This window comes from Protomyctophum bolini (genome assembly GCF_963924005.1).
Source record: "Protomyctophum bolini genome assembly, chromosome: 2".
NCBI lineage: Eukaryota > Metazoa > Chordata > Actinopteri > Myctophiformes > Myctophidae > Protomyctophum > Protomyctophum bolini.
Genome location: NC_137863.1, coordinates 13,279,453 through 13,293,668, shown reverse-complemented (window position 1 = coordinate 13,293,668; position 14,216 = coordinate 13,279,453). Strand labels below are relative to the sequence as shown.

The 14,216-nt window shown below is 41.9% G+C and overlaps 1 protein-coding gene across 2 annotated transcripts; it reads right to left on the bottom strand.

The window, feature by feature from the left end:
• Positions 1 to 322: 322 nt before the first annotated feature.
• klf15 (Kruppel like factor 15) lies at positions 323 to 10,533 on the bottom strand. Of its 2 annotated transcripts, none has more exons than XM_080780751.1 (3): positions 10,447 to 10,533; positions 7,453 to 8,906; positions 323 to 2,455 (listed from the first exon to the last, which is right to left on the bottom strand). In XM_080780751.1, the coding sequence occupies exons 2-3, from the start codon at positions 8,664 to 8,666 to the stop codon at positions 2,287 to 2,289; spliced, it is 1,383 nt and encodes a 460-aa protein (XP_080636877.1). In that variant the 5' UTR covers positions 8,667 to 8,906; positions 10,447 to 10,533; the 3' UTR covers positions 323 to 2,286. The 2 variants fall into 2 exon arrangements, with proteins under 2 accessions (XP_080636877.1, XP_080636876.1); XM_080780750.1 differs by lacking the exon at positions 10,447 to 10,533 and adding an exon at positions 10,282 to 10,431.
• Positions 10,534 to 14,216: the final 3,683 nt, after the last annotated feature.

Sequence of the window (14,216 nt, the reverse complement as noted above, 5' to 3'; positions counted from 1 at the left end):
TTGGAAAGGGTAACCACAACAAATTTCCAGAAACGTTACATACTTTATCCAGGGGCAGGACAGATCTGCTTCAAATAGGGTGCAAACTGCTTTAACAAAAACATGGCAACTTGCTGTGAGTAAATTGTAAAACCTATTGTTCTTGGCTAAACTAACTTACTTGGTATGACCGACATTACCGCACTGCAGTTGTAATGAATCATATGTATTATGTTCCTCTCTGATGCAAATTAATTTGCCAAGGTTTCACACTGCTATGCATAGCAGGAAATCCGATGACAAATTCATAAAACATGTACGCACACAATACATTTCTTTTCACTTTTATTTGTAAATGCATCTTGGGTAGAACAAAGAAAAATATATAATATATTCATATGTACTGAAACGTTATGTACACAAAATCTTCACGACCATCGACTTTTAAGATAATGGTATCAGAATAGTCTTTTGTGTGTTCTTCAGCTATGTAGCTATGTACACTCATATTTACATACATTCATAGGATGTGATAAAACACCTGTGTTCAAACAAGCATTCAATAATTCAAAAATTGAATGAAAGGAATGATGTACAATATTGTGTACCCCTGCTTCTTGTTGTCGATGAACATACATGTAATTTATGCATGGACGGTAATCTCACAACACTGCATATTCACAACAGGGCATGATATACATAGCAATGTTCAAGAGCAAACAGGATATTTAAAACAAAAAAAAGGAGAGAGACAACTTTGTCATGGCCTCACAAGGGGATACTGGGACTACATTTTCCAGAAGACCATTCTTCTGGATATTCAGCACCGTTCACTCATGTGTCCTCAATGCTAATGTACTGTCAACAGAGGGCAGAAGGCTCATGGGTGTATTCCAGTAACAGGTTAACATAGTTGAGGCAGATCGTGTGTGACTTCATTAGCATAATAATAATAATAATTGGAAATTGAGACATTCAGTTTCATGGCCGTTTCATTATAAGGGGGTTGCATTGCATAGCAACTCTTGTGATTATGAAACTAGAAACCACTTTACAGTCACTTGATACTGCATCAAAAAATAAATCATTGATAAGCACATGATTTTCTTTTTACATGCATTTTGGCTCTCCGGTAAGGATTCTGTGATAGGATAAGGCCAGGAAAGTGATAATACGACCCAAAACATATACATTTACTTTTAGATAAAAAATAACAAAACATAACACTGATCGGAAGGCCGGTTTAACAATCATTAGTGTGCGCTTAAATTATAGTTTGTTTCAGTTTTGCATTTCTTGTGTTGCTCTATAAATCCCCCATCTCCTCCTTGTGTCAGTCTTAGCAGGTTTACAAAGTTGCTCAAACTCTAGAGTAGCTTAGAGAGTATAGCTCCCACTAGCTTATAGTGACATTTTCTTACCTTGCTATGATATCAGTAGTTCATAATTATCCACATATTACAATAGTTATCTGCCTTTCAATTGTGCATCAAACTTTAGTTGAATGACAAAGGCATTTCTTGGCCCAAGTCCAAAAGAACAACATTCCATGTACTGTAGCTACCGGTATGTTCATTTGAAACAGAAACTCTGCTTGCGAGTGATGTTGTGGGGCTCCATGATTGCAAGCCATGACCGAGAGAGTTATTGTCTGCCGCTGGAACGGACCAATGGTAGCCTACAGTACATAATTCTCTCTGCTGTTAGGACTGTAATACTTCAAATGACTGTGGGACTTAAGGACTGGGCCTCTAACCTCACTGGGAGAAAGTCACAAGGCAGAACCAAACGGAGACAGAGCTTCAGCAGAAACCTCAGCCTGACTCCCTAATCATTGCATAAGATGAGGAATGTCCGAGACATTGGCAGCTTTCAAAAAGATAAAAGGCAGTTGTTTTTGTCCAGGTATAACACAGACGCAAGGCTATAACCAAAGCGATCACATAACTTGGATTGAATGAAAATAAGCTTATCTTATCTTATCTTCCACTGGCACAGAAGATTAAAAAAAAACTGAACTGAAAAACAAACACAAGGAGCACAACATACAAAAGCACCAACAGCAACAACAACCATTAGCAACATTGAGAACAGAGATGTTGTAAACTCTTCTCTTTCTTTTGTACAATAAATTAGAATGTCACTTCTGAAAATGCATGGCGTGCTCATACATACATATTCATACTCCACCATTATCAAAACTCACAATATCTCATACGCACACACATAAACACATGACACACACACACACACACATACCGTGCTTCCCTTGGCCTATGTCAATGTGAGAGTGATCCCGGCAAGGGTTCAGTTCACAGCACGGACTGTCCGACTGCTTCGTGGAAATCGGTGTACTTTGATGTGTTTTGACAGGTGGTCACTGCGGGCAAACTTTTTCTCACACACGGGACACTGGTAGGGTTTGACCCCCGAGTGGGACCGCCGGTGTCGTGAAAGCTCGTCTGACCGAGAGAACCTGGGGAACACACAGACAGAAGAGGACAAAACATTAATATTTGGCAATAACAAGAAATAGTAACACAAGGATATCACATCAATATTTAACAGGCATTTATTTTGATGTACCGGTTAGTTTTCATAGAGGTGGAAAGCACGGTCTAACATTGTCTTTCGGTCTACTAGTAAAATAAAATGAAATGTTAAATGTTAAATGTGAAATAAACATTTATCTGTAGAGTAAACACATAATTTGTATTTCAGGTTAAGGATATCTTAAAGCTTTCATCGTGACACGTATGGCCTTTGGTGAGCCCGTTAAAAACCCATACTGCAATCATATGCAAAACCTTGATCTCTCCACAGCTCTCACTCTGTTATTTTGTATTCAATGCTGGCAGCTTCATGTTTCCCAAAGCATACACAATAGCTGAAGACAGGTTATTTTCATGCCAAATGTTTACTGCTAAGCTCTCTGCCCCAATAGGCCTACTGTAGTTCCAGTGTTCATTCCGTAGACTAAAACTATACCGCACCTTTTGTTAAAAAGATGCGAGATGCGAGAATATCAAAAGTAGAGCCACCGTAAGCTCCCCACCTTGCCCATCAAATGGAAACCTGCTAACCTGTACGTCTAAAGCTCTTGAGACGACAGCTCAATAGTTTATTCCCAGGCAGCAACCTAGTGACATTGTCTGTGTTGTATACCCGGACTAGCTCTGTGGTTCAAAACTGACAAGGTGATGAAACGATGCAATCTTGTCTTGTAATTAAGCAGCAACAGAGCTGGGAGTAAAACCCGTTCCAATAGCTATCATCTGAAAATAAAACATGGCTTTTACAAGCCAATTGTTACGACCCAAAGAGATCAAAGCAATAGTTACGTATTTTAAGGATCACTTAAACACCAATTACTCAATAAATCGATAGCTACTTCTAGTCTTGCATGTTAGCTGAGCTGTAACTAAGGCTGACTTACCAGGCAGATATCTATGCCGACAGTAAAACTAAAAATAACTATTGAATCATCAACCACATACTTACCGATACAATTCAGAGCTAACGGAGATATTGAAGCAAATTTAAGGTAGAGTTTGCATAGTACATAGTTTGCATATTATGCACATTGCATATAGTAAAATCCTGAGTGTTAGTTTATCCATTTGTAAGTGTCTGAGTGTCTCCCTGAGAGTGTACATACCGTATTTGCACTCCTTAGTTTGCATTAACACTGATGGTTTTACTGTATGATGGTTTTACTGTACAGTGAAGTTGTGTTGTCTTTCAGTCTAAATAAATAAAAACTTTAAATATAACTTAAAATAAAACTTTCTTGGCAGAGTGTCTGATCAGTATATGGAGTGCAGGATATTGCCGTGCCCAATTGAGAACTGGTGGGAGAACTTTACTGTGGGGTATAATAAGTAAAAGTCTGGAATTCTAAATGTAGGCCTACAATGTAATGCGTAATGTGTCACAGACACATTATGTAATGTTATTACGCAGTTATAAGCTCATACTTGGCTCAGGTGGGGGAGCTGGAGTCACATTCCCCCAAAAACAGCAGCCGCTGTGGGGATCATGTACGTCCAGTGCTGGAAAGTAACCTAGTACATTTACTTAAGTAAAGTACTTCAGTGTAATTTTGAGGTATTTGTACTTTACTTGAGTAGGTCTATTTCCAATGTTCTTGTACTCCACTACATGTCATGAGGCAAATATTGAACTTTTACTCAACTACTCAACTAGATTTTGATTATTAATACAAAGCACACTAATATATTTCGGCTATAAATAGCCAATCTACAACTCGGCTATTTTCAAAAGATTATTTATACATTTTGAACTTGTGTAATGGGACATTCTGCACAATGACAACTTTTACTTTTGGTAGATGTTTCTCTTGGCTTCATGCCTTGTTCTACTCCCTGTGTGTGTGTGTGTGTGTGTGTGTGTGTGTGTGTGTGTGTGTGTGTGTGTGTGTGTGTGTGTGTGTGTGTGTGTGTGTGCGTGGCCCTCCTGAGATAATATCTGGCTTCATTCCTCCAGCCATCAGCCTGAAAGCATGGCATACAGTGAGTACAGCACAGCCTTCCCCTGCCCTTGGTGGTATTATATTGACAGCACACATCCATAACAAATACCTATTAATTGGATTCTCGTGCACACGTGGCCAAAGGCAGAGATCAGGATGCATACGAGAGGCTGCATGTGTATATATATCTATATTGTTGCTGCCGGGCAGTAACCTTGCGCACAAGAGTGTTGCGTAAAAGTAGAGAAAATAGCAGATCTAAAAGCTCACAACGGTTCACATTGAGACGAGAGCTTCTAGATCTGCTATTTTTGCTTGTGTGCCTGTGAGTTGTATTAATAGTAAACCAATAAAAGGTATTAACACGATTTGGACATACAAGGTTTCCACCCAACATCGACGATTGATATGCAGTGCAGCACTGTGCAATACTGTACAATACAGTGCTTACTGTATTGTAAGCACTTGCTGCCTCCAGCCTAAACCTTGAGAGATTTGTCTGTGTCCTTTCATGCAGCATGGCAGCCTGGACGTTCCTAGCTCACAGTCATGGTAACTATTCAACACTTAGCCTTTGTTCACTCCACTTCCTCACCGCTGCTCCCTTCATGTGATTGTGTGCAAAACTGAAACAGGCCTCTCTCTCTCTTTTCACTCAATCTGTCTCTCTCTTCCTTCTGTACTTTTTCCCCCCCGTCTCAAATAGTCTCGCTTCGTTCCGCAACTTCTCTCACAAATACACACACGTACCGTACACATGCATACACACCCACACACACATACACAGTCTCTCTCTCACCCTCTCTTTGGGCCAAAATAAATTCTGCCGTTTGTATTCGGATAAGAGCACAACTACTGGACAACTACTGCACACATTTCCCTGGCTCCCTCATGTATTAAAGACATGCTTGCACAGCATTAGAAATACATGGAAAGTGGCAGATTGCCAGATTGGTACCAAAGTCATTGCAAATGGACCGACACTGGGCTTTTAAAGGGATACTATTGATTCCCCACTACATGCCTGTAAAAGAAGACTATACATGATCAAATGGATTATCTAAACAGGCTCCTTTGAGACTGCAAGCTGTGCCTGAAAAAAGTCCTGATTTATGTAGTGGTCTTGGACACATTTTAACGTTCTCATGCACAGGTATACAACCGCCTGTAAACATACGGGTGGACACATGCATACAGACGCCATGTCAGAACATACCAGTTATATCTAGTCAAGTGTGTGTCTATCTTATAGAAATCATTTCCCGGTCAAAGGCTTTCAGTTAAAGGTTACACTGTCACTCTCACTATCTGTGACCCCGTGTCCTCAGGTAACCAGCAAACACAACTCTGGTTCTGAGTTTAACCTTTGGGCTAATGAACATTAACAAAGACAATATTGAGTGCAACAACTATAGCTACAAAGAAATCCAATGGCTGTCTTTCTCTGTGACACACTGAGTTCCAAATTACAGATAGATCCAGCACCAAACGTTTTGAGTTTTACAGACTGAGATACAGAAACACACATACTGTAGTGTACAGTATGTATGCACCGCCGCACGCACACTTGCACACACACATGGACGTACACACGCACACACACACAAACACACGCGCACGTGCTGCACGGCTGCTGCCACAGCACAGCTGTCGAGTCACAACAGGAGGTGCCCAAGTTGTGCCCATGTGACTTGGCCCCCATGATGCTCAGTCCTAGATTTAGTTCACACCAGCAGAAAAATGACACCTCTGCTATTCTTGCATGCCACAAATCTCACCACCTGACAAACAGCATGATTCTCCAAGTGAACACGTTTATTTATTGTTTCAATTAACACTTTGGAGGCAGCTAGGCAGTAATTAAGAACACCTCATCTCTAGAGCCCATTAAAACAAAATATGTATTTTTTTTCCAATTCCAAATCTTCAGAGACAAATCAGTTCCTTTTCACCTTATCTGAAACTTTTATAGCTATGTGTAGAGTCAGTAAACATTTGCCTCTTCGTTAACTTACTGATAGCAGGAATGTTAAGAGTTGCTTTGCATCTTCCTCAGTCGTGTTATCTGCTCTGCTCTGAGGGGTGTGAATGTGAAACAGCAGACTGAGGGTGGGTTTCTGCATCTCTGCTCCAAGCTGGTGCTAATTGATGAACCCCCCACCCCCCCACCCAAAGTTCACATGTCAAAAGCTACACCAGACTTGTGGTTCCCAAGAGTAATGCGACATCACGCAGGGCAAACTAATATGTGACACTGAGCGGAGGTTAAGTAGTCAATGCACATTGGTGTGATGGCCTGTTGTTTAGGCTTGTTCCGACAAACTGTTATGTAACCAGTGGTAAATATGACTCAATCTCTGAAGTAGCCTACTAATCTATGATCTAGATAAGAAAAAAAATCATAAACGGATACAATTATAGCGGCTTTGTAATGCTGCAGTGATTCTTTTTAGTTGCTACACATCCGTGTTTTATGCTGTCACCCAGTGAACTGATTTGTTTGTGCTAAAATACACATTAATTCGGAAAATAACTAAGTACATTTACTTACAGTAAGTACTGCACTTAAGTACAATTTTGAGGTATTTCTACTTCCAATTTCCAATACTTGTACTTCTAGGTCACTCCATCCCAGAGACAAATATTGTAATTTTACTCCACTACATTTATTTGAAAACTTTAGTTACTTTGTACATTTGGATTATTATTACCGATCTACAAGCGATTATCGTGACACATTGTGAGCTTGTAGATTGGATATTTTCAAAAGATGGCATTTGAAATGGGACATTCTGTATAATGAGTACTTTTACTTTAAGTACAGTAAGTTTTGCTACAAATCCTTTTGACTTTTACTTGTAAACAGAGTATTTCTACTTTTGTATACTTTTACTCAAGTAAAAAAGTGAGTACTTTTTCCACCACTGGTGCTAACATACACATTCATTCAGGGTTTCTGAGTGTATCAATGGCAAACTCACCTCCATCCACAGCCAGGCCAGTTGCAAGCAAAAGGCTTCTCTCCGGTGTGTCTCCTCAGGTGCGCCTTCAGGTGGCTGCTCTTGGTGTACATCTTGGTGCAGCCAGGAAAAGTGCATTTGTGCATTTTGATGAGGTCCGCCACCGGGTTCTTTTGGAACTTCTGACCTCCGACGAGAATCCCTGCTCCCTGGCCGACTAACCCGTCCCCGAGCCCATGCGGCTTGGCAGCAATGGGCACTGGTGCAATACGTACAAATTTAGAAGAAAGGTTAAGGCTGGGGGACGGGACAATCTGGGGGACCAAGGCAAAAGTCTGGCCCTGGATGTTGACTAGCAGCTGTGCTATTTTAATGTCTGCAGCGGTGGCAGGCTGCGGGGCCTGGGCCACCGGGGTAAGAGGGGTCGCTGTGGGCTCCTGCTTTATCTGAATAGGTTGGATCTGGAGGATGACCGGCATCCCACCACTCCCACTGCTATCACCACTCTCTGGCGACTGGGACTTGCTGGCCGATATCTTCTTGGCCCCGTCATGCATCGTGGCCCCTGTGTTGGATTTGTGTATTGGGGTGACAAGTGTGGTTTTGGTCTGGGTGATGGCAGTGGGGACAGTTTGATCTGAATGGCTGGGCTCTGTCTCCAGCCTGGGCCCAGACGACGCATCCCTGCATAGGCCCAGGCCGGCGCCCTGCAGGCCCAGCACTTCCTCCAGCCCTGGCGCCTCCTGTTTCATGGTGACCACCTCCATGTTCTCCTCCAGGAACTCCTCGATTTCCTCCAGCGTCGGCTGGAAGGATGCTCCGAGTGGATCCTCCATTTCCACACTGGACCAGATGGGGAAGTCTAAATGTTCTTCTTTCATGGTCTCCTGGCCGGTGGGTGCATCCCTCCTCGAGTCCCAGAGGAACGTGGGAAGTGGCGTGGAAGACGTCGCGCCAGTTCCAAAGGCCAAAGTGCGGCTCAGCAGGTAATCCAGGACGCTGTCCTGGCTCTCCACACTGGAGTTGCTGCCATAACTGGAGCTGAGAACCTGCGAGTCTGGGCTTGAGCATGACCGAGGGCTTGATGACTCACTCAGGTCATCCTCAGAAAAGTGCGAGGGCATTACCTGATAGGACCCCGAGTCTGTTACCATGTTAGATAGATGGTAGGCTGGCGGGGAGCCACTGTACAGCAGAAAGGTCTCCTCCTCGCTCACAGGAAAATTGTCTACCATCCCTGGCCAAAAACGTGGTCTTTCCCGTCTCTAAATTACCAAATTTGTAATCTTTGTTAGTTCGTTGATGGGAGAACTATTCCTCCTGCTGCTGAGAAAGCAGGACCAGATGAACCCTGAGAGGGTTTGGCATCCAAGGTCGCGCTTCACTGTCAGGAAAGATAGCGAGACACCTGTTGTTCTCCCTCAGGATGGAAACGTAAGCGGGAGCAGAATTCAAGGTCTCCAGGCAGGATATGTCTAAACAAGAGTAAACAAAGATAGAGAAGGTGTCTGATAATATAATGTTCTTGTGCCCCCCCAACTACAAAATAATCAAAAAGCCACCATAAATACATCAAATGCTGATATGAAATCTCTATACATTGGCTCTAAAATTGCGCATTATTCATTTTTAAGTTCAATGAGGTTGCCTTTAAAGTGAACACCATATCACACTCCATTAGGCCTACTGTCAGTCACAACCAAATATAAAAATAATTACAAGACAATTGACACAGTACTTTCTTATAGCCTTATACTGCACATGACATGGTCACCTTATGGTAGCCTATTATATATATGATCTTCATTGGAAAACTTGTCATAAAAGCCTATTGGGCACCATGTTGTTGAGCATTAATGACACAATAATATCACAAGCTTTCAGCAGCTATAAATGACAAAATGAAAACAGGATGTAAAGTCATTTCGCAATTAATATGCTCATAAATCAGAATTCATAATAGGTTATTTCCATGTGCTATAGGGAGCATCGGTCAGGGTCGTCCCCCTTCCAGGGGCCCCTAGCCTGAGTGACCGGCAGTAACCCGCCTAAGAAACTGTCAACATTATAAACACAATACACCGCGTGGGGCAGCCATGAGCAATATGGTGGTGCACTGACTGCACTCACTCCTAACGGGCTCCACTCCACTGCATAAATCACCTGCATGATCACTGTTTAGGACACTTACAAAACATTAAATCACTGCAAATTACTGTATTGTGGGGAAACACTTAGGTTCAGCATGCGGCTCGTGCATAATTTGTGATTTTGTGCATTCGTTCATTTTGCGAGATTAATGAATATGCTATTATTGCAAATCAATGCTTTTACGGGATTACATGGCCTGTTTATCTCCCCCCAAAAAAACGACTTTATGCATTCATGTCCAAAAAAAGGCATTTCACTGCATAATCGCATAGGCTATAACTAATCAAAGTAGGCTAAAATCTTACGATTGTATTGACAAGGCAACCTAAAAGTCAAAAAAAAAAGCATCATAAAAAAAAGAAAACCCCCATTCATTTCCCTAAAATGTTCATTAATTTCATTTAAAGAGTAGAATTGCAGCAGGTGTTCACAAACTTATGACTGCATTCTGCTGCCCTAAGGCTGTGTCTATGCTTCTTATATGTAACGAGGCAAAGGGTCCAGCAAGCCCCTTGGACATACGTATAGGACGCGTGAGTAAGCGCGGCTCACAACGTAAACATGTTTTCGTCCAAGCTGCGCTGCATGCTGCAGCATATGGCATAAGAGGGGAAACGCGCGGGCACACACACCCAGCATTAAATTCACACACATAGAAACACAAATCTTGCAAAAATATATATACATCTCCGAACTCACCTTGCCCCGACAGTAAAATAGAATCCCAAATGCAACACCGCGTGTTAGTTTATCCTTTGCATACGACGGGTAATGAATTACTAATGCATGATTTGCCCTTGAGACTCGCCATGCAGCAGCGTTCAGACTGAGGAGCAGCGAGGCGGTGGAGTTGTACTATATTACCATCACATGACTGCTGGCGTGTGCGCTGCTACACAGGAGTGAAAATAAAGAGGCTGGTTCTGAAGGCTCGTCCCTGCTTCGTCGCGCAATTGGTCGGCGGCTCTCGGAGGAAGGTCCTAGGGTCCGTCAATCAGGATTGCGTGGGTCAACATGTGGAGAGAGATGCTTGGTGGTGAAGCGGAGGAGAGAGAGAGAGAGAGAGAGAGAGAGAGAGAGAGAGCGAGCTACGTTTTCCTCTACTTCCTTATCTCATCTTTCTCTGGGAGGGAAGGAAGCTTACACTGTTCCAGCAAGACCTACTCCCAGACAATGTTTACACATGGCGATTCAAAAGCAAATGATAAATTGTTGGATTAAAGAAATATGAGATTCCGTAAATAGTCATAGCTTCAGCTTGTCTTTCACACACTTTAATTTCCTATATGTAAGAAGAATAAAGCAGCAGCGGATCAATCATTGTGGTTATTTGTTAGGCTACTACTTATTATGACTTTATAATAAATGTTGGCAGAAGATAATCTTGTTTCATGCTGCCTAGGCCTAATTACTTGCTGTGTGTGTGTGTGTGTGTGTGTGTGTGTGTGTGTGTGTGTGTGTGTGTGTGTGTGTGTGTGTGTGTGCGCGTGTGTTGATGAGCAATGTAACAGATTTATAACCCTGATGCAGTAAGGCCTACATGGGTTACTATAGGTCAATGTCACTCAGTAATGGTTCCACGAGTGCTACGTAACTTAACAACAACAATACTACTCCAGTGACGGAGAGAGGAACTCACTCTACTCTACAGGAAGGAATGCAGTCAAACCAGTGCAGTCTGGCACCGCTTGATAGGAAGTGTTGAAAAAATGTTTCAGAGATTCATTAAACTCATGGATGTTAGATTTGCTACTCCCGAGAGAGAAAGGTTTATTCAGAGAAAGGTGGCTGCATGTAAGCGTATGCACATTTGGCTGGGAAGTGGCAGACTTTTTTCAACACAACCGCAACACCCCATGTACTAAATACTGCAATCTGTCTGCAATCTCTCTCATTTTCTAAATTTCTCCATGGCTATACTCTATTCCAGTGGTTTTCAACACTTTTCATATCAAGGCCCATTTATTCCATTTGAGCCACGGACCACCATTTGACAACAGCCAAACGTCGGTCAAAATAACAATTCTTCTACATTCTCTAATTGTCTAGACTCGTAAATTAAGTAATGCAGATGTTTAACAATATTGTCTCGAGAGCGTATAAAATTAAACCAAATTGGTTTCATTTTACACGCTCAAGAGTTGAAGATCTAATAAGAGTCCATTTGGTTATGGTTACCAACTCCATCATTTAGCTGGGGACCACCTGGAACCCCCTCAAGGATCACTGGTTGAAAACCAATGCTCTATTCTCATATGATTAATTTACAGCTCTCTGGGCCGGCCTCAATGGTTCCAGTGAAGTATAAAGTAAAGGACCATACTCAACATAGGGCCTAGATAGAGCGCACGACAACAGTAACTAGAAGCTAATAGCCTACCAGACTAGTGTTGGGTGACAGACCGTACAGAACAGCATCTCTGTCTGATCCAACTTGACCTAGTAATCCACACATCAAACAGCTGCATGGTTGCCAAAGCCATGAGTTGTCCCTGCGGCAGGACTGCTCTGCCTGCAGATTACACTGTACGATGGGCTGAGTGAGATGGATGCAGTAAGCATTAGTAAGTTGTGGATTAAGCGCTTGCCTTTGCCCTACTTCTATTGCTCTGTCTCTGTGTCTCCAAGGACAAGCAGAGGCTGTTATTTGGAGCTGGAGGATGTGGAAATAGAGTTAGAATCACCTCTCTAGAGAGAGATGACAGCCACCAAGGAGAGCTATTGACAAAGCCATCTGTAAATGAAGTAAGTAAGTGCTTTACATGCAATAAAATACAAGACAACGAAAACAAAGCTCTTGCTGTACAATTAATCTCAGATAAATGACAATACAAGCATGAAGAGGCAATAAATATAGGAAAAATCTGAAAATTCAGGTTGAACCATTCATAAATGCTTGTTCAAAGGGGAACGTTTTAAGGCTGTTTTAATGTCCAGAGGGTGCAAGTCTCAGGGCTAGTGGAAAAGCATTCCAAAGTCTGGCCGCTACAGCCTGAAATGCCTTGTCACCTTTGTTTTTTAATTTCGTGGAGGGTGGGTCTAACAGGCCCTGTTCTGCAGACCTAAGGGCCCTTCTGGGCACATAACGAGGCACAAGGTCAGTCAGATAATCCGGGGCCTGACCATGCATAGCTCTAAAAGTGAGCACCAGTACCTTAAACTGGACCCTGAAATTCACAGGAAGCCAGTGCAGGGAGGCCAGGATTGGAATGATGTGAGGGGGTCTGTGGGCTAATTAGTGTCAATTTGGGGGTCCTTCACATGAAGAAGTTTGGGGACCACTGTCTAGAGTGCAGAACAGTTCCTTCAACTCACAATTATGTGTTGCATGGTGTTATGAGCTTGTAGCTCTCATATGCTGCAACTACAATACAAACTCACAACGCAACGCACCACATTGTGAGCAGGAGGAACTACTCTACATAGACCTGCTGTTTAGGTCTATTCTATTTCATTTTATATGTAAGTGAAAGTACCTAGGTTTGTCTGTGTCTGTTTTATGAACTAGATGTTCAGGCCATCTAGATTTAGCGCTGATCAGAGTACTATATGTCAGACAAAGCTTTATAGTCAATAGCAAATCCTGATGTTATAGTTTTGTCAACTTTTGTGACAGTCGTTGGCCAATCAAATCCGTCCGCGTGTTACATTTGTGATGCCTGTCCACCCACAAAATCCAAATTCAATATAAGGTATTTAACCAATGAAAAATCTTAACAAGAGCTTGTGACTAAATAATAACTAATTGCATCCATTGGAACACACATTCTTGTTTCCAAATCCTGTCAGTCAAATTCATACTGCGCAGTGTGCACTACTAGTATGAGACAATACAGGAGTCTTTATGTGACAACATATTTATGAAGTTATTTACACATTATCACCTTTAAAAAAGTATCTCTGACAGTGTGGCCAAATAATTCCCATGATGTTATGATGGAGAGGATATAAAAATCTGCCCCTAGTTGAAGGACATATATGTGACATAAAGTTCTAGTACCCACTATAAAAGTGAGAGAACCACTCAGTTTTAGTATTCAAAAGTGTGATTCTCCAGAACAGTTCACCCAATCATATAGACAATGGAGTACCTAGACATGTCATCTGGTGTCCAAAAGCTACTCCACTGACAAATTAAGTACAAATCTCATTGACTACCCAGAAAAGAAATAACTCTATCAGAAATAAAACCGCTACCATATCATATCTCACTAGAGTCAAAAAATCGAAAGGACCTTTCTATGGAGCCAGAAAATCAATCCCTCATCATTATCTGTGGAGCTGTTTCAGAATTCATATTAGACAACTTCAGAAGGCTGTTCTTTGGCCTTTGGAAGAATTATTTAATTTCAGACAACATACATGTATGGATTATTGTCGATTCTTGTGTTGTCCTTGTTGTGTAGAATTAATGAATACCAAAATGCTCGCACCAAAACACAGTCGCCCTGGGCGCAAATCCGGCAGCCATTGGAACGGTCTCTACCTGGTAGTTTTTCCCCCAGTGTAAATCAGGAGTTTTTGTAACGAACACATCCTATGTGGTATTCAAAATAAATACTGTTTTACTGCCTTAATATAATTTTTGAAGCATGGATATACAATATAGCACCTTCCACCTATAGTACCTATAA